The sequence below is a fragment of the Desmodus rotundus genome, chromosome 5 (genome assembly GCF_022682495.2).
Source record: "Desmodus rotundus isolate HL8 chromosome 5, HLdesRot8A.1, whole genome shotgun sequence".
NCBI classification, from domain to species: Eukaryota; Metazoa; Chordata; class Mammalia; order Chiroptera; family Phyllostomidae; genus Desmodus; species Desmodus rotundus.
In genome coordinates this window covers 34399215-34419637 of record NC_071391.1, presented here as the reverse complement: position 1 = coordinate 34419637, position 20423 = coordinate 34399215, and the positions used below count along the sequence as shown (strand labels likewise).

The following is a 20423-nucleotide window of genomic DNA, read 5'->3' as shown; positions in this document are numbered from 1 at the left end:
GTATTTACTTTTGCAAAAACTTCAATTGTTGTCCATCTTTGCAAACTTGCCAAGGCTTTAATAGTTTCATTTAAGAATAACTTATGGTTGATAGGTTTTCCTAGTATTTTAAGGCTCCAATTATACTCTTTTCCTCAAATCTCCCCTAAAACATATACTGCCCATCAAATAAAAGTGTAAATGCATTTATATATATTTTTAATTTTCATATTTAATTCCTTTCATTTATACTACTACCCATACTATCATTATAAGAACACATCTGTTAAAATATCTTCCAACTAAAGCTTGGTAGGCTTTGAATGCTCGATAAAAATCATTCTCTGCGGCTAATGAAGACAGAAACTCTGCCTGTAACAATATTAAGTTTGTTTTCCCCAGTGATTCAGAGAAGTGAGCAATCTGTCAGTAACACACTGAGTGAGATTACTTGTCTTGTAGGAATAACTGCTGACAGCCACTTTATCTCCGGGCTGACCCAAACATCTCCCTGCTGACAAACAAATTACTATGTCTAACTTTGAAAAGGTAACTAGCTTGTTTTTAATTTTGATTGGTCTTTCAGAATCCCTTATACATACACTCAGTCCCATCCTTCATTGTATTTAAAAAAAAAAAAAAAGAAGCAGCAGCAAAAAGTGTTTTGGGGGGATAGGTTTGAATTAATAAGAAAAAAAAAGTAAAGAACGAAAGCCTTATCATTTGGAGCCGAGAAAAAGAACTGTTAGTGCTTTTTTCCAAGACTGTTACGCCGATAAAACTGGTAAGTGTGTCTGCCCAACATTAAGACTGGCAGTGCTGCCAGTGCCTGGGCGAGTGAGCACGTTACCGAGACAGTATCGTAGGAATTAATTTTCTTCAATAAAGTGATTTTTAAGGCTCATATATTTCACAATCTAAACATATGTCACTGTTTCATAAACAAAATAAATGGATTAAAATAATACATTACCAATATGCTGACATGTGGAGATATTTTAATTAGAAATTCTTAAGCTGTGTGATATTTAACTGCTGTATTTGCTAAAGAGGGCATGTATCATTTAACAAGAAGGCACGAGACAGGTGTATCACTTTGCACAACACAGTACCAGACTGTTTAATATAAGCCACAACTATAAGGCAACTTTACTCCCGTTTAAAAACAAAACTAAACTAAACTAAACTAAACAAGGTCACCTTAAGGATCTATCATATTGAAAGTCATCACATACAATGAATCAATACACTGAAACCACTTTTTCCTTTGGGGGAAAAAAAGTCATTCAGAGCTTAGTTTCTAAGACAATATTTTTTCAGAAACAATCTAACATCTTAGCTATTTAAAGGGCATATTTACATGACTGCCTCATTATACTGGTCCCCCTTCCTTAACATTCTTTTCGACTTACTTGGAGCACCAATGCTAACATAGCTGAGGAAAGCAAATGGCAACTGGTCCTGAAATTTATACGGATAGAGAACTGGAATAAGTAGCAATATAATATATTGTTTACTATAGCAAATGTCCTCTGTTCTCGAAAGGTCAAAAGAACTGTAACCTTAGAGTTACAGTTTCTGATTGTTCCCAGGGTTAAATACATTATCAAAATTAATGGTTCAAGCCCCTCAACGTTCAGATATATGAGTATTCATGACTCCATCTGCTGAACTGTTCAACTAAAAATAGCATTCTTTGGCCTGCTCTCCTCTAATATTGTGCCCCTGAGGCAGAGAAAACCATGCCTTAGATTAGCACAGAAAACTGAAAAAAGAAAAAACCAAAAGACCTTCCCTGCATCTTCCTCATTCTAGAGAAAGAGAGAACTGAAATACACTAATGCAAGGAGGGTCTTTCCACTTTAAATACCTTTTCTCTACCTGATAACACAATTTCAGGCTTCCAGGGTGTTGAGATAAACACTGCTGAGATTTACCCAGGCTTACTGATGTGAGATGTGACAAGCTTCGAAGGACGAGTTAACTTGTTCTGAGCAGTGCAGCAGGGTGTGTGTGCGGAAGTGGTGGGTGGCAGTGGTGTGTATGTGCTGTGGGCTCTTCTTACTAAAAATCTCTGTTTAGAAATGAAACCAGTTCACATGGTAATGCTTCCTTAGGATCAACAGTTTATCATGATCAAGACTGTTGACCGAGCTGCCACATTTTAACTTGTCAAAGAAGAGAACACCTTCGCTAGAAAAGAAAGCAGACTTTAAAATCAATAAAGCAAGATATTATTAAACTTTCTCTGTATTCTTGCTCAAGATTTAAAATATTAATGTCTGCAGCAGCTTAGATATGATTGTCTACTGGGCTCATTTGAATGTGCATAAACATCCAAATAAACATGCTATTCTAATACCAGGAAAGTTTGGGAAATCTGCCTTTCAAGTAAGGCTAATCTTTTCTAACCCACATAGGATACAGGTAAACAGAACAAACGTTTCCTGACATGTAGGGAGAAGTTGCAAAAAATGGAAGCAAGAAAACAGAGCAAGCATAAACAAAAGCCCAGGAAATCTCAAAACAGCCCAAACTTAAACTACAAAGCTATGAGGACTGCTGCTTCACTGGGTTCTCTGTCTAGCCGAATAAAAGTGACAGGCATCGGCGTATGCTGTGCTTCTAGATTGGCACTGCCAGAGCACCACCAGGACCTGGCACTTGCATATACGACATTATGGTATCAAGAAGCCCAACAGAAGCCAGATTTGACAGCATCACGGGCCAGTGATTTGTGGGGGAAAGAAGTCAACTTAAGGGACTTGTGAAAAATTAGAAAAAAAAAGATTGGGTAGGAAATTGGCTAAGAGAAGGTTGATGGGATAGAATTCAACTCATCAAGAGAAAGTAAAAATTAACAAAGAGAGGAAGTCTTGCATTTGTGCCAAGGCCACCTGCTTTCACATTCTTTCAAGCACTTTAAAGTTGAACAAACTATCTGTCCTGCGAGGGTAAGCTTGTGAACTGTCATCACACATAAAGGCTTGTTCTTAATGTCCCCTTATCTCTCTATTCAGCAATCAACCCCAGGCATAGTAGATTTTCAGAATGTCCAGAAATATGGCTCCTTTTCTCCATCCAAAAGCCTTAGAAAAGAGATCCATTCCAGTTGCGTAGAAGGCAGCAGACACTCTGAGAGGATATGCCTGGTCACATGTGAGTGGAACCCCCTGTACACTTCTCATATCACAGTGAAAGGGAAACAGGAAGGTGGGCAGCAAGCTCTGGAACCCTCCCTTACTTAGGCTCTTTCCAAGGTGGCCTTTGATCCTGTCCTCTTCTTTCTCCTTAGGAGTAAACTTTACCATTTCCCAAAAATGCACATTCCAAAGCAGCAGAGATGGCAAAGGGACACTTTGTTAAACATATAGTATTTGATGTGTATAGACTGGCAGAGCCAATAGGAGCTGAATATACAACTTTTGCTAGCTGTAATTATTTTTTCCTTTTTTTTTAATTGAGTTCCCCATCCTAGGTTAGAATACAGAATGTAGTATTACATCGAACCCAGAAAGTTAACGTGTGTTTCAGTCCGAGGTAACCTGTCCCCCATTTTTTGTGTGTGTGATTCAACAGGTAACCGGCAACTCTCCAGTACCTGATAGTCCCAGAGAGGGACACCGATGACACAGGAGGGAAATTAAGTGTGCAAGCAGAGAGTGACTAGGTCCCTGTAGAAGAAAAGGACTGGGTTTTCAAAAGAGTCATATGAGCTATCTTCTCTCAACCAGTAAGAATACTCCACAAAACAACAAAGAGCTCTATTGGAAGTTAAATATGAAAGAAATACTATCAAAATTTGTGGGGTAAAAAGCAACTAGTTAGGCCCAGGCTCCCATCTCTGCTTCAGCCTGAGAAAACTAAATTAGGAAACCTGAATCAGGTGGAGTTAGAAATCCCGGGTGAAAATTCTGACTCTGTGAATATTGTGTAGCCTTTGTTAAATAACTTGACCTCTCTGAACCTCTCTTGTCTGTCTGTACAAGCAGGATTATATTCTATCAACTTTACAGGGTTGTTGTATGGTCAAATGAGATTTTTTTTTAATGTTTAAGTGTTTTTTAAACATTATACATCACTATACATAAAAATAGTAAAAGAATAAGGGAAATAAAGGTGGTTTGAGGACACTTACAAAGTAAAAATTTTGTCTGAGTACATATATAACAATTAACAACCTAATTCAGGGGCATTGTTTTGACCTTTACCTTTTTTTATGAAAGAAAAGGAGCAAAAATGAGCCTCCTTAGGAATGGAAAAAAAAAAAGGAAATGATTACGTCTTAGTGTTTAGGTTGAGTATCTACCACCCTTTAAAAAAGCCTAGAATATGACTGAGCAATCCAGTCCCCCACCCAGTGAAGCACCAACAGAAGTATGCATACCTCAATCTGTTTGTGGCTGTAAGAGTGGCCACCACCATGCTCAAAGGTGTCCAAACTCCTGCCAGAACGGTCACTTAGGCCCTTTAGCCTTGGGTTAATTTGTGGGTGGGAAACATGACCCTTCTGTTTAGTAGCATATTCAGAAAAAAAAAAAAAGACAAAACATACTGTCAGAACTCATGAAACAGTACACATATTTCTAAATCCAGGGTAATGAGCACACCAAAGAATAGAAAGTAGAAGGGTTAGGACCCAGATGCTCCTTCTTAGAAACTTGGTTACAAGATCAAACAATGGCACCAGTTCTTATTTCTGCCTCTGACTCAAGGGTGCACTCTATAGCATAGCCATCAAAAAAGGAGAGATAGATTAGGATTCCTATTAGCGAGGCTTCTTCTTAGATTTTACCAACTTCAGTAAATGCTGGTGTTAGTAGTGAAGAAGGTCAAGGTTTGAAAGAGAGGCGGGGTTGTTGCTCCTATAAGGCAAAATTTCTAGGTTCTGTTAGGCAGTCCACAACAATAACATCTTCAATGCTTTCTGGATAAAGCTTCTAATTATAACATTCCTCAAAGTATTGCAGAAATTCTTATTTGCAGACCCAATTGAAAATGCTCAAAATGTTGTTTTTTTCATGGCAAAATATTTGTACATTTTTTATATTTGAAGTTGTGCAGGGAATAGCAAAGAAGAAAGTAAAATGCCTAGCCAGATGCCATTCCCTAGGTTACTTCAGAAAACTCGAAATAATCACAGTAAATCATAAGAATAAAATACTATCTTTAAACTTTCCACTGTGTTAAAATTAAAATTATTATCATATTTTTTCTAATTATTTAAATTCAATCCACACTTTAATATAATCTTTTTGTTAAAATAGGCACTCATATTTAAAGTCAATTTCCCATTAAAATAGCAGGTGCTAGAAGGGTGTAAAGACCACCCAGCCCTACTGCAAACCCTTCATTTTACTGTGAAGAAGATAGGTGGAAATGATTTTTTTCATTCGACTTCTTAAACACTTTCCCCTCAAGTGCAGCTTTTAAGTAAGGAACACTAGTCCAGAACTTGGTCAGACACCATGCCCAGACTTCCAACCTGGGATGAGGAAGAGGATGAGATGAGACACACACACTCAGGAGCAATGTGTTTACATTTTACTAAATAGCTAAAGTAATTTGTTAATAACAACCCCCTCTTCTATGAGCTGCTAGACTGAAAATATCCAACATCATTTTCTGTTTTGATGCTTATATGTAAAAGCTACTTTGGCATAAGACATGGGTGAAAATTGACAAGAAAAAAAGCAGATGTAGCCAATAACAACTAGCCAGGAAGAAATTATAAAACCATTAACTCACCTGATAGAGAATATATATAGTACTAAGTCATCATGTCATTTTTCCTCTAAAAATATTGAAACTGGCACTTTTCTATTTGCAGTATGGTAAGTACATAAGGTGTTAATCCTCCTAGGCTATGCTTAAAAAATTATTTAACATTCAGGCCATTATTTAGCATACAGCTGGTTAGCAGTTTTCCACTAAAGTACTGGCTCGCATCCCACATTTTTTTCTTCTGGCACATACCTGGAGCTGTAAAGGGCTGAGTCCAGAAGCAGCAGCAGCTGCCATTGTTGATGGAATGAACTGTACGGGGTAGTTATCACCTGTCGGAAAGAACAATGCATACAGGTTTAGACAATGCACAGGGAATCGCAGCAGACAAGTACAAACACGGTCCTTGGATTGCCTGAGCTTTACGACATTGCTCTAAGCCCAAACATCTGCAGAAACAAAAGGCTTAGTTGGGCACAGACTTGCAGTGCTGCCTTGGAACTTTCTGTTAACAGATAGCTGGTAGGCAAACTGGCAAAACATGAATGTGATGTTAAAAAAATTAAATGTGCAATTCAAGCATGTTCACTCCATTACAAATCTTGTAATACATCATTTTTTTAAGAGTAAAAAAATATCTTCAAGCCAGGCTGACACTCAGTTCACTGAGAAAGCATTAAGGCTTTTGTATTAGAACAACAAAAAGTTTGGCTTAGTGGACAAGGCAGAGCGTTAGAGTCTAAAAAAGATTATGAGCTGTTATTGACTCTCCATAACCCTAATCTTTATTTTATAAAAAATAGAAAAAAATTTAAAAATGTGAATCTTATCTGCCTACATTCTGTGAAATGCTTGGTATTCCAAGGGAGTGGAAATAAGATTTTTCTGGATTAACTTCTAGATTCTAGGTGGATCCTAGAATCATGCCCAAGAGGCAGTTATCACTTACTTCTTGGTGATTTGATTAAATAGCCACACATTTAACATGGAATACCTGCATTAGAAGTCTGGAAAAGGTTGAGAATGGTTCGGCAGACCTCATTGCTACATTTTACTGTGTTTCTGACTCCAGACCCCTCCTAAGGAGGGAGACTGAAGTACCACCTGTGCCCTAAGAACACAGACTATGTGCAGCGACCTGAAGAACCAAGAGAAAGTGATGAGGAATGTATTGTGATAGTGGTGACTGAAGTCAAAATTAATACTTGTGGAAAAATTACACAATATCAGTGATTTAATGGAGTATCACTTTGGCTTCGGCTACTTATTTAAAGTCAGTGTTATGTCCTATCTCTAGGCTGTATTTCAATAGGCTGTTCCTCCACACATTTTTGACATTTATAATAATCATGCTGTTTTGCATGAACTTTTCCACACTGAAAGCTGAATGTACTAATGGAAAAACGGTACAGAAAGAAGCACAGTAATAAATGTAGTCAAATGGAAAGCAACAGAACTTTTTTCGGCATGGACACTAATACCTGGAGCCTTCCTGAAGCCCCTGCTTCCTTGGAACTCATCCGGCTTGCCACGTGAAGTGCTACTCAGCCGGCCCAATGTAAATGTTAAGTTGCTTTCACTTTTAACAAATTGTTAGCTTCTAATCTACACAGTCTCTTTGCATCACATCCATAATACCTCATCAGACCATTGAGCACAGTGTGGGCTCGTACACAGTCCAGTAACAATTGGCTTCTGATTGCGTATGGAGCGCTGCTACAATGCATTCACTAGCACTATATTGTGTGGGTCTCCTATGGAGTAATGTTCAAAATATCTGATCTTGCTTTGCCCCTTCCATGAGGTTGATTTTGGTTTGCAGTGCTACATGAGCTTTTTAAAAAAGATAACTAGGCCAAATTATTTTTTACAGTAAATGACTGTCACTTTATGCTTAAATAATTCTACTGATCTTCTTGATATTTAAACTAAATTATCTGATGAAAGAATATTCTGATCTAAGTCAAATAGTATTTCTTTGGTGGATATCTTATCAGGTTAAAAAAAATCACAAAACGATGCTGAATTAATGATGCTTCAAAAATAGGGAAAAAAATCACCATTCCAACCATCAACATGGACTGCCTCCCGGAACATTTAGAGCTATTCTTTTTTAAATATCATGCATTATTCATACTAACTCTAAAACACAACCCCCACCCCCTGTAAGTTTAATACCAGTTGCTGTATTTGTACTAAAACATTTTTCATGTCAAACATATTTTAAAAAATCAAACTCTAAAAGAATTCCCCGGGGCACTCCTTTTTTCATAGCTGTCATGCTTCTATGCTATGAAATAGCTGGGGGTTTTTTATAGTTTTTGGCTTGCTAGTTAATTTATTACTGTTTCTACCACACCCTGTAGTATTCTCCAGCTCACCTGCTGGCTACAAACAGCTTTCTCTCCACTGTGACAAGCATATTTTTAAAACGTTCTTAACCTTTCTGCTAGTTTGAATCTGTACTACTAAATATAATCTTTGGAAAGCTATTTCTCCAGAACATATCATTATATATCGATACTAAAAGTAAAAATGAATACATTAGAGCAACAGAGAATAATTAGAAGACAGAGAGAAAGGAAAAGGCAAGAAAGGGAGAAGATACGGGTGAAGAAAAGAGTGAGATTAAAAGAGAAAAATGTAAGAGGGAGAGAAACTTAGGGTATTGTGAAGTTTAATTTTTTTTATAATGAAGTTACGTGTTCTCCTCCACCCCCTCTCGTTTTCTCTGTGTGAGAGTCAATCAAGAAAAAGTTCTCAGTGGCTGACTTGGCAAGAAATCAGTCAACATGTTGTAGCAATTTTTTTCAAATTTGTCTCTGGATTTGAAATGCTTACGTGAGGACCCATTCTTTTTAAATCTGTACAAAGGAAGATGAAGCCTGTTGGAACAGGTTGGCTTCGGGCAGTGCTGTGATCTGGCTCTTGCTACCGCTAGTGTGAGAAGACAGCCTCCGAGAGACAGTTTGGGGGAGAGTGCTCATTCTCTAAGTCCATCTTTCCCACCTCCTAGATTTTCCAATTGACTATTTTTACCTGAGGATTAACAAAACAGGATTTAAAACCTATGGAAAATTTGCCTAACAGTAGTTTCATTTGTCACAATAGGTAACATTTCTTTGAAATCAAAGCAGCTCCACAGCAAGAGTGGCTGAATGACAGAAATGATATTTTTTAATTTTCAGGGAAACTGAAATGAAGTCAAAACCTATTACGACTTAAATACAAGAGACAGGGGAGCTTGTACTAAGAAGCTAGGACCCATTAGACTCTATCTGCCTCCTACAGGAATACTCTTAGTTTGTGTAATTGAGGTAAAAATTCCACTTAAAAAAAAAAGTCAAAAATCCCATAGGTAAAACTCTGCCCATTTACTTTGATTCTTCAGAAAAACAAGGGACTGGGATGATTGTGGTCTTCTGAGATATTCATTTCAGATATTAACTTACTGAGGAAATCATTTAAGAGGTTGGGAAGAGCAGAGAAGACTCTTCAGTAACCAGCTCAAAGTCTCATACCTTATTTTACACCCTCCAAAACAGAAGAAAAATACACAGCGCATCCCTAACTATCTCTCAGGTTATTGTGTGGAGGCGTCATAGGGTGGTAAATTACCTGAGTTGTCAAATAACTTATATATAGACCTCACTTTCATAAACTGTCATCATTCTTGCTACAAGATACAAATATTTCAATCACCATCACCAATACAGACTTGGACATACCGCTTTGCATCTTGCCTGGATGTATGTATTCAGACTAGCAAAATATTACAGCTCCTAGGTATCCTAAGAAATTGCCATAATCAATCTAAATTTATTTTTGTGAGACATCACATTGTAGCAAAAGTCAGTAGGTAATGGGTGACATTTTTAGAATCCTAGAGAAGAACGAAACCTTCTATTTGTTCTGAGGACACCTGGATAAAAAACGATGGCAAGGGTTGTGGCATATATTGCTGAGATCACTGTGCTCTTGTTTGTCCTGCTAAATTCTCCTTCTCTACTCATCAAAGAGGAGATCATGATGGGAAGAGTCTTCATCTTAGGACTTTTTCTAAGAGTAGCTGCATTGTTTTTGATGCCTTTAAAGAAGCTATGAATCAAGTATCAATCTTAATTTCTTCATCTATTTCATGGATGCATCTAGGCCTATGACCAATATATAAAAATCCATGGAATTTGTCACAATAGCTATGAAATAAGTGAGGATGGATGAACTCATATAAGTCCACCCACATTACAAGGAACAACTCAAAGTTTATGCCTTAATGATAGTTCACCAATGATATAGCCTCCATATATGTAGGAGGGACAGTTAAAATCATCTTAATCTCCATAAAAACAAGTTAGTTTATATGGCTGAACGTATTTTCTTCCTGGACTTCAACATTTTTATTTAAAAATTAGAGTACTAATCTGAAAAACCTCAGATGTTTTAATTCAAGTAGATAGATTTAATCAGGTATTTGAGCACCTCTGCTTTAGTTCTGGAAGAGGTAGAAATCCTAGCTTTACAACATGTCATTTGGATAATACCATACATATAAATCACATTTTTTTCCAGAGCAAAAAAACCCCACAGAAACTAGACATTTCTTAGTGTTATGCATGCTTAGACCAGTGGTTCCCAACCATTTTGGCACCAGGGATTGGTTTCGTGGAAGACAATTTTTCCACAGACCAGGGGTTGCAGGATGGCTTTCTAGCCTGCCGCCAGATACAGCTTAATGGTCACTTGCCACTCACTGGTAGGGTTTTAGTATGAATCTGCAAGCAATCGATTTATTATGGTCTCTGGGCAGTCAAACCTCTCTGCTAATGATAGTCTGTATTTGCAGCTGCTCCCCAGTGCTAGCTTCACTGCCTCAGCTCCACCTCAGATTGTCAGGCATTAGAATCTCGTAAGGGGTTCACAACCTAGATCCCTCGCATGTGCCGTTCACAGTAGGGTTCATGCTCCTTGAGAATCTAATGCTATCGCCATTGATCTGACAGGAGGCGGAGCTCAGGTGGTAATGTGAGCAATGGGGAGTGGCTGTAAATACAGATGAAGCTTTGCTTTCCTGCCACTACCTCCTGCTGTGCAGCCCTGTTCCTAACAGGCCATAGACTGATGCTGCTCCATGGCCTGGGGGGTGGGGACCCCTGACTTAGACCATGTCTGCAAGAGTGTAGAATATCAAATCAATCAATTCTATCTCTACTAATTTCTAGATGGGAAAGCTTGGAAAAGTTAATCAACTATTTGAGTTTTAGTTTTTTTCCTTTTAACAGAATAGGAAAAAAAATGCCACTTACATCTTAAAGTTGTTATGAAAATTAAATAAGAATATATATTACACTTATTTATTTTATATAAACATAAACATTTCATTTGTTTACATAAAATTTATTGTTTATATGCATATAGACAAATGGTAATAAATGCTAAGTGAAATAAAGGAATAAAAAAGAAGCATTAGCTAACAATTGTACAGCAACAAATTAGAAAATCTAGAAGAAATGGACAAATTTTTGAAAGACACAATTACCTAAACTGACTCAAGAAAAAATAGAAAATATCAGCAGAACTAAAACAAATAAAGAGATTGAGTAAGTAATCAAAAAGCCACCCAAAAAGTCCTGAACCAGATGGTTTTACCAGTAAATTTTATTGAACATTTAAGAAAAACTAACACAAATCTTCTTAAAATCTAAAAACAGTAAAGAAGAGAAAACAAGTCCTAACTATTCAGTAATGAGACCAACGTTACCTTGATACCAAAGCCAAATAAAGACATTGGGGAGAGGGTGGGGACAGACCAATGTCCTATGTAGATATAGATAAAAAGATCCTCAACAAACTATTAGCATATTGAACCCAACAGTATATTAAAAGTATTATTTACCATGACTGGGTAAGATTTATACCAGGAATGCAAGGGTAGTTCAACATTTTAAAAAATCAATGTAATACATCACATTTATAGAACAAAGAGGAAAAACCCCATACGATCACCTCAATTGATGTAGAAAAAGCATTTGACAAAATCTAGCACCCTTTCATAACAAAAAAAATCTCAGAAAACTAGGAATAGAGGACAATATGAAAAACCCAGAGTTAACATCATAGTCAATGGTAAAAGGTTGAAAGCTTTCCCCCTAAGATCAAGAACAAGACAATGATACCCACTTTCACTGCAATTATACAATATTGTACTGGAAGTTATAGCCAGTGGTACTAGACAAAAAGCCAGCATGGATGGATGGATGGATAGAAGGAAGGAAGGAAGGAAGGAAGGAAGGAAGGAAGGGCATTCAAATTGGTAAGGAAGATATAAGAAACTATCTCTATTTACATATTACAGGATCATATATATATAATACCCCCAAAATCCACAAGAATGCTGCTAGAGTTAATAAACAATTTCAGCAAAGCTTCAGGGTATAAAATTAACACTCAAAAATCAATTGTGTTTCTATATACTAGCAATAAACAATACAAAGGGAAATTAATTAATAAAACAATTCTGTTTACAATAGCATCTAAAAGAATCATTTGTTTAGGAATAAATCTAAACCAAGGATGCAAAAAGACCTGCACACTAAACTATAAAACATTGCTGAGATTTAAAAGACCTAAATAAATGGAAAGGCATCCATGTTCATGAACAGGAAGACTTAACATTGTTAAGATATCATTGCTACCCAAAGCTATGTACAGATACAGTAAAATCTCTATCAAAATTCCAACAATCTTTTTCACAGAAATGGAACAGCCAATCCTCAAATTCACATGGAATTCCAAGAAACCCTGAAAGCTAAAACAATCTTTAAAAAGAAGAATAAAGTTGGAAGACCCATACTTCCTGTCTTCAAAATTTACTACAAAGCTACAGTAATATGGTACTGGCATAAGAAGAGATATATAGACCAATTAAACAGAATAAAATGCCCAGAAATAAACCCTAACATACATGATTAACTGATTTTTGACAAGTGTGCCAAGACCTTTCAATGGGGAAAGGACATCTTCAACAAATGGTGCCGGGAAAACCGGACACCCACATGCAAAAGAGTGAAGTTGGATCCTTACTTTATACCATATATAAAAATTAACTCAAATGAATGAAAGGCCTAAACTTAAGTACTAAAACTATGAAACTCTGAGAAGAATATGTAGGCGTAAATCTTTGGATTTGACCATGATTTCATGAATATGACAGCAAAAGCACAGGCAACAAAAGTAAAAATAAATTTGACTTCATCAAAATTAAAACCTTTTGTTCATCAAACAATGCTATCAAGTAAGTGAAAGAAACAACCCACAGAATGGGAGAAAATATTTGCAAATCATATGTCTAATAAAGGGGTAATAATATCTAGAATATACAGAGAACTTCTGAATCTCAACAACAAAAAACAAACCTCCTAATTCAAAAACGGGCAACAAAGTACTTACACAGATATTTCTCCAGGGAAGAGATACATATTCCCAATAAGTGTAGGAAAAGATGCTCAAAATCATTAATCATTAGGAAAATAAAAATCAGAACTAAAATAAGATATCACCGCACACCTACTAGGATGGCTATACCTATATTTTTTTATGGAAAATAACAAGTGTGGGGAGGATGTGGACAAACTGAAACTCTTGCATTGCTAGTGAGAATATAAAATGGTGCAGCCTCCGTGAAAAACAGTTTGGTGGTTCATCAAAAAGTTAAACATAGAACCTGTCCCGACAATTCCACCCCTACATATATATCCATAAGAACTGAAAGTAGGAACTGGGAAAGATATTTGCACACCCATGTTCACAGCAGCATTACTCACAATAGCCCAAGGGTAGAAATAGTCTGAGTTTCACCCAGATGAATGAATAAACAAACAAAATACGCACACACAGGCGTGTATATACAGTGGGATATTATCCAGCCATAGAAAGGAATGACTATGCCATATATGCTATAATATGAATTGAAAACGAAATCAGCCAGACACAGAAGGATAAGTATTGTATGATTCCATTTATATGAAGTACCTAGAACGGGCAAAGTCATAGAGAAAGACAGTGGAATAGAGGTAACTAGGGGTTAGGAGTGGGAAATAGGGAGCATTATTGGTTAATGGCCACAGAATTTTTTGATGATGATTAAAATTTTGGATATAAATAGTGGTCATGGTTTACACAACATTGTAAATGTATTAATATTGCTGGGTTGTACATTTACAAATGGTTAAAATGATAATTATTATAGTATTTACATTTTAACACATTTTTTAAAAAGAAGCATTAGGTATGCTGATAAATTGCTTCCAGTTATCAAGGCGAGGGACAGTATATCTCAGCTGAAGTCTCAGTTTGGGGGCCACATTTTTAATGGACAAGGGTGTAGTTTAATGTAGCTAAATTTACTCAGCTTCAGGGCCAGATTTTATCCCCAAACCTAGTGATTTAGAATTCTGAAAGAACTTTCATACACTTTGACAAACTTAATCTTTACTCCTACACTGAGCAGTGGTCAAAATCATAGCATATTTTTGTAGATGACAAAAAACATAAGGTGCAGCAAGGTTAAATATGTTCAAGTAGGAATTAAAATAATTCATGCAAAATATTTAGCACAGCTTTTGGCAAAAAGTATTCAGTAAGCTTTAGCTATTATCATATTATAACTAGTGAAGTATCACCCCTGGTGTATCCAATGTTCTTATTTTACAGGTAATTCAATCTTGATTGATATATACATTGACAATGATGAAAGAGGCTCACTTTTTAAATTTTCTCAAACATAGGTGCTAAAATGTATTCACCTTACCCTGGATTGCTGCACCATTCAGAATCGCCACGTAAAAGAGCAAAGCAACCAAAAGACAGTGGTTTGTGTTTTGGGCCCTGATGAGTTCCTTTCCAGAAAGATGTCTCTAATTATTGAACCATTAAAAAGTTTGTTTGGATTAGGGGTTAAAACTCAATAAAGCTATTTCTATAGAGATCCATGTGATAGCTGTCCCCCTAAAACTGCACAGTCCCTGGGGGCAGCATTCCTCCTCAGTAGGCCCTCGAGGGGGGAGAGCTGGCTGGGTGTTCACTGCACACTGGTACCCTGAGCCGCCCAGAGCAGTGGGTCAAAGTGTGTGAAGAGAAACGCCCACAGCCCTAAATAGAGTTGTTTAGACTGTCTTAATATGGGCCCAGAAACAGTTAACTTTGACCGTGAATGTCACCCCAAGGAGGGCCTGGCTTTCTAGCAATCAAGACAATCATTCCATCAGCTGGTGGCATAAACTCTATGGAATTGTTTTAGGTTATGGGAAGGTAGAAACAAAAAAGAGAGAGCCATTTAGTTTGTAATTTGTAAAGACCAAGGTAGTAGTACTTGCCCAGCCTCTTGCTTAGGGGACCAAAATATAAAGGTATGTGACCATTTCAAGGCTTTTATATGTGACAAAACTATTCTCTTCTAAAAATTCAGTCATTGTCTCATGTATATTTCACATACAATCATCACAGCTCAGTTGGGAGCAAAAGTGTTTCTCTAGTCCAGACTCCAGCCCAACAGTATTCTCCTCCCCCAATTCCAGTGAAGGACAAGACCACTGCATAGATTAAGGCTCCTGAGTATGTAATTTTGATACTAGTGGTATGAGAGCATATGAAGTTAATCCTTTTTAAGTATAATTTGTATATACAATAAAGCCTACATTAGCCAACGTGTTAAAGAATATAGAGTTCTGGTTAATTACATTTTCTGACATAACTTAGGGATCATCAGAAAATATTTTTTTCACCAGCCTTGATAGTGATTAAAAATTGCCCTAATGTCCAAATTCACTGTCCTGCCTTAACCAAAAGATTTTAACCAAAATAAATACAATTCTGCTTCCCCAGAACACGATGCTGCACTGAACACAAGCTGTCCCATGGAGGGAACTCACTCCCGCACAATGCTGTTCCGATCCCTCTATTCTTCTCAGTTACACACTGTAATCTTATTGATGCTGTGTAAGAAGGCAGTTTTTCAAAAATGGTCCAGCTTCACTGACTATATAACATTTTTCCTCAAGAAAAATGTCATTATTGTTTTAACAAAATTAGGTAAGTAACATGTTAACGATGTTGAGGACTAGGTCTAACAGAAAATAAGGCCCATCCCTGATTTTGAAGTGTGGAAAATTTTTAAATTTAAAAACACTGAAATTAAATAGAGAGTTTCCACATAAAGTTAATTTAAAAGACTTGTAGAAATGACAAGCTCAGATTCCGGATAACCCAATAAATTTTGTTTATATCAACATTGCAGAGGGAGTTGAGATGAAGAAAGAGTTCCGAAATACTCAGAGAGATAAGAGAAGGGCTGAACCACTGCACGGGCAGAAACAGATTCTGACAAACTAACATCTGTCCTTAATACGAATCCCAATGTCATAGGGAATATGACTTGCTCTAGGAATTCTGCTCTACAAAAATCAACTTTTAGCAATTTGAATAACACAATTTTCTTTCACTCAGGTGTCCAAAAACCTTTGTTAATACTAGGATTGAATTTTTTTTTGTATCTGAAGAATTTTCAGTCAGTCCTTAGTTAGCCAGACTCTTAACATCTCTATTCTTTGAATCATTTGAGTTTTGACATAGACATCCTACCTTTGCTCACAAGGAAGAGTATTCTCTTCCAAATACAAAAGAGTAATCAACGGCAACAAGCAATTAAAACAGATGTTAAAACTCCCCAGGTTTGTGTCTATGCTATTTAGTAAGCTTCCTTACCAAGAATTTTAGTAAAGTGATTTATATTTTATTATTGCGTTAAGCCTATTAAAATGCCTTTGTTCACTTTATAAATCCCCCACACAAAGAAACTGCTGCACTCAGATTTCTTATACTCAGATGTGGAGGTTAATATATTAAAAAGAACTTGACACAGAAATTATTAGTGAGTAGAACAAGGTCACTACTTCTGAGCTGAGGTCACTTACAAAGAATTCACAAATGAAATTAAGGTTGACTTTTATTTACTTGACTATCTCCTTACATTGGATTCCTTTGGCAACATAACTTTAAACATTTAAAGCCCTGTTTACAAGGAGGCTCTGAAAGAAGCTTCAAACCATTATGTGTCCTTAATTGAATTCCCCAGGAGTCCAGTAAACTCAGAGGAATAAAGAAAAATCATAACATTTGCTAAATCATCTCAAAACATATTTCACTGCAAGGTTATGTGACCTGTTTTTTGAGGTTGAAAGATGAATGAAAAAATACTACTGAATGCTTCATTATGTAGACTAAAATCAAAAAGAATTTTACCTATTAATAGTAAGCTAATTAAATCAGTCCAGTTTTAACTTTTCTTCCAAGAGAGATCATACAACAAATAATAACATTTCATACTGTATGTGACCACTCTGCCAGAATATAAAAGCTCTCAGGGGCGGGGAAAGCATCTTTAGCCAAAGACAATTATTCACAGTGAAGGTAAGAGAGAGCTAACAAAAATCTGTAATCCCCAGGGAAAGTAGCAATTTATCTGTGAACTCAAAACAAACTCAAGTGGAAGAAGAGAAAACAAAAGTTTTAGCAACCAATTAGTTTATTATCATGTCACCTTCCCAATTAACTTTCCAATTCTAATTTTACTTTTAAATAAGCTTTTATGGTCTTTTTATTCATACTTCTTTCATGTGCTCCTGTGTTTGTTGTGACTGCTAAGCAAAAACATGTGGATTTTAGCATTTCCAAAAGAATGTTAAACGCCTCTCTACTTACCTGGCTTGTATGTTATTCCAGGGGGGAAGAGGAATCCCTGCTGGGCAGCAGCAGCTGCTGCCAGGGTCCGCTGGTCATGTGGAAAAATTGGGATCATGAGCGGAGGCATGTGACCCTGAACCTGCTAAACAGAAGAGAGCCTATGGTCAGACAGAGAGCAAATGCACACCAGGCAGTATTTGTTTTCCACTCCTGGTGGGGTGCTGGTGCCCAAACAGCCACCCACTTCTAACCCCATTCCAAATACGCTCCCTGAGAAAATTCCAGCGAAATTCACCGAATCCCTCCTCTTAGATTCCACTAGTACACCAAGAACATAACCTCACTGTGAATTTGCTTCACCCCTGCCTCCACTAAATTGTAGTAAATGGTTTTCTTTTATCTCGAGTTTTTTCTGTTTATTTTCTCTCCTTTTTTTTTAAAAAAAAGAAATAAGTTGCTTCTTACACCATACAGTGCTAAAAGGTTTTACCCTTTCACTGGCTGTGCATTCTGTGCTTTATTTGGAAAATAGTATTTAGTATCCTTGGTCAGAAAATAATGTCTAATTGTTATGTATTCCAAAAGCCGAGTCTCCCCAGTTTAGGTGTCTTATTTCACAGCCTCACTGCATTATGTTAAACAGAGAGCTCTTCAGATTTAAGGCTACTACATCTTGGCTCCCAATTAAACTAATATTCTTCGCCATACACACCTCGATGTAACATATAAATTGCCTGTCTGGCTAAGCAGTTTTACAGCTTTATGCACTACCATGTAGCTCAGTAATTATGGAGTTGTATTCAGAGAGCATTTCATAATAAATCCTACTATATCAAATTTCATTTGACCTCAATAAATGTATCAAAGAGCACAAAAATGCAAAATAGAAAATCTTCACTCTCTATATCAGTATTTGTGTTCCATATAAAGAAAATAAGAGCTATGACAGAATCATGCCGGTGGAAATCACATTTTAATTTCCTAGCTCCCTTCTTCGCGCTACACGTGCGGCCCTGATTCCAGGAGAGCATTGCAGGAAGGTTTTGTCCTGGCTTTCAGGGCCTGTGGGTCGAACTACAGGACTTTTGTTATTTAAAGATCAAAACTAGGGTGTGTTCACAGAAATGATCTTTTAGTTCAAAGTGGGTTTTTGGCCTCTTTACTAGCATAAAAGGGCTACATACGTTACATTCTATTTAAGATACCAACCTTTACCAGTAATTCTACCACCCCAAACCCTTCCCCCATTTAAATTCCTAAATCCTCTCTTTAGGCAAAATTCCATATACTGGCTGGTGACCCTGTTTAAATAGCACTAACTTGCCTTGTCCTGTCCCTTTTCCCCCCACAGCCAGGGACATAGTGCAAAATGCCTCTGTGTAGGTCTAAGAGGTTTCATTTACCAACAGTTTTTCTCCAGGGAAAGCCCTATGATGCGGGTTAATAAAGGGCAAGCAAAAAATAAACACTTTACAGTATTTTTCTGAATTCATTTCTCAGGAAAATCAACTTATAATAAAAAGGTCTTTGTGCAATTACTACCTTGCCAGTGGGGCGTGAAAGAAACTAGCTTTGGGCAGCTATTTCTTGCATTTTAGCTGAGGTAAGCCCAAGTTTCGTACTTTGGAGTACAAACTTAGCCTCCTTCGAATGAAGCCGATCCCCTGGTGCCCAGGTCTTGCCTTTAACCCTGAACAAAAGGACTAGGTTGGTGGTTCAACCCCAGTTTACTGTGACCTGATGCAAATCCGAGATGTCAAAAATGAGGGCACTGCTCTATGTCAGAAAATAAAACAATACTTTTTGTGGGTGACCACTGTTCAGTGCAAAAGTATATCAAAGGAAACCATTTCATTTACTTCTGGAAATATGGTACTACCATGTACCTAGCACATAGCAGAGATGCTTCACACTCTAAAAACAGGGAACAAGAAAGTGAGAAGTCTAGGTATGGTATTTATATATCCTCTCCTCCTTTCATTTAGCAAACATTTATTAAGTTGCTATAATGTATAATGGATCTTGAGAAGTGGCTGGCAAACATGGGGGCTATTTAGCATGGGATGGAGAAGATATGCTACCTTCAGATATTTGAAGGAATAGTGTATGGAAGATGAACCAGATTAGCTGTGAGGAGTTAAAAAGGGCAGAACTGGGCTCAAAAGAGAGAGAGAGAGGTAGAGAGAGAAAGGGATTTTAGGCAAATTTAATGCGAAGACGAATTCTCTAATAAGGAATCATTCAACAATCACTGATTAAAGAGGGTGTGTGTACCATTTCCCTCGAGGTGGTCAAGTAAAGGTTGTATACCTGCATATTAGAAATTCTTGAAAAGACATGCATTAAAAACCCTAATTAGATAATAACCTATAGAGCCTTTTCAACTTTATACTTCTAAGATAATGTGATATAGTCATTCTTTTATTCATTCAACACATATTTATCCAGAATCTACTGTGACTACAAAGGCTTTGCTGTCAAACAAGCTGAACTTAAATCTATACATTGTCATTCTGTCGGCTATGTGATCTTGAACAGTTACTTAACCTTTCTGAGTCTATTCCGTCCTGTAAAAAGCAGAGCTAATGACACTACCTTGCATGGCTATTGCAAGGACTGAATAGACAAGGAGAGTGACGCTTGTGGCATGGTGACTGGCCCGTCACAGGCCCTTAGTACATTAGGTCCTTGCTCCCTTTTTTGGTTAGTTTGAATATTCAGTACTAGAAAGTTATCAATTTACTGATGAAAGAAGAAACAGTGGATCTTACCCATAACTCTAATTCAAAAAAGAAAACATGAGCCAACTAAATAATTCAGTTTGGCAGGCAGAGGCTTGTCATGTTCTTCACAGACACCACGCCTCACAGAGCATTATCCCATCCCCAGGATCTAGAAAGCCATGAAAAAGTAAAGGTGGGACTACAGGGATCATTTGAAGAGGTACCTTGGGATTTTTAGTGTTATTCACTAAGCAGCATCTT

The 20423-nt window shown here is 37.0% G+C and overlaps 1 protein-coding gene across 21 annotated transcripts in view; it reads right to left on the bottom strand.

The window, feature by feature from the left end:
- The window catches only part of SOX6 (SRY-box transcription factor 6), a 597341-nt gene that overhangs the window by 100323 nt on the left and 476595 nt on the right, over positions 1–20423 (bottom strand). For 10 of the 21 annotated variants that reach the window (XM_053924605.2, XM_045194160.3, XM_053924606.2 and 7 more), the window contains 3 exons: positions 17458–17581; positions 5956–6035; positions 4367–4489 (listed from right to left, as the gene is read on the bottom strand). In XM_053924605.2, the coding sequence (XP_053780580.1) occupies positions 4367–4489; positions 5956–6035; positions 17458–17581 (327 nt within the window). The remainder of the gene's footprint in view (positions 1–4366; positions 4490–5955; positions 6036–17457; positions 17582–20423) is intronic. The other 11 variants (XM_024558829.4, XM_071221421.1, XM_071221424.1 and 8 more) reach the window with 3 other exon arrangements.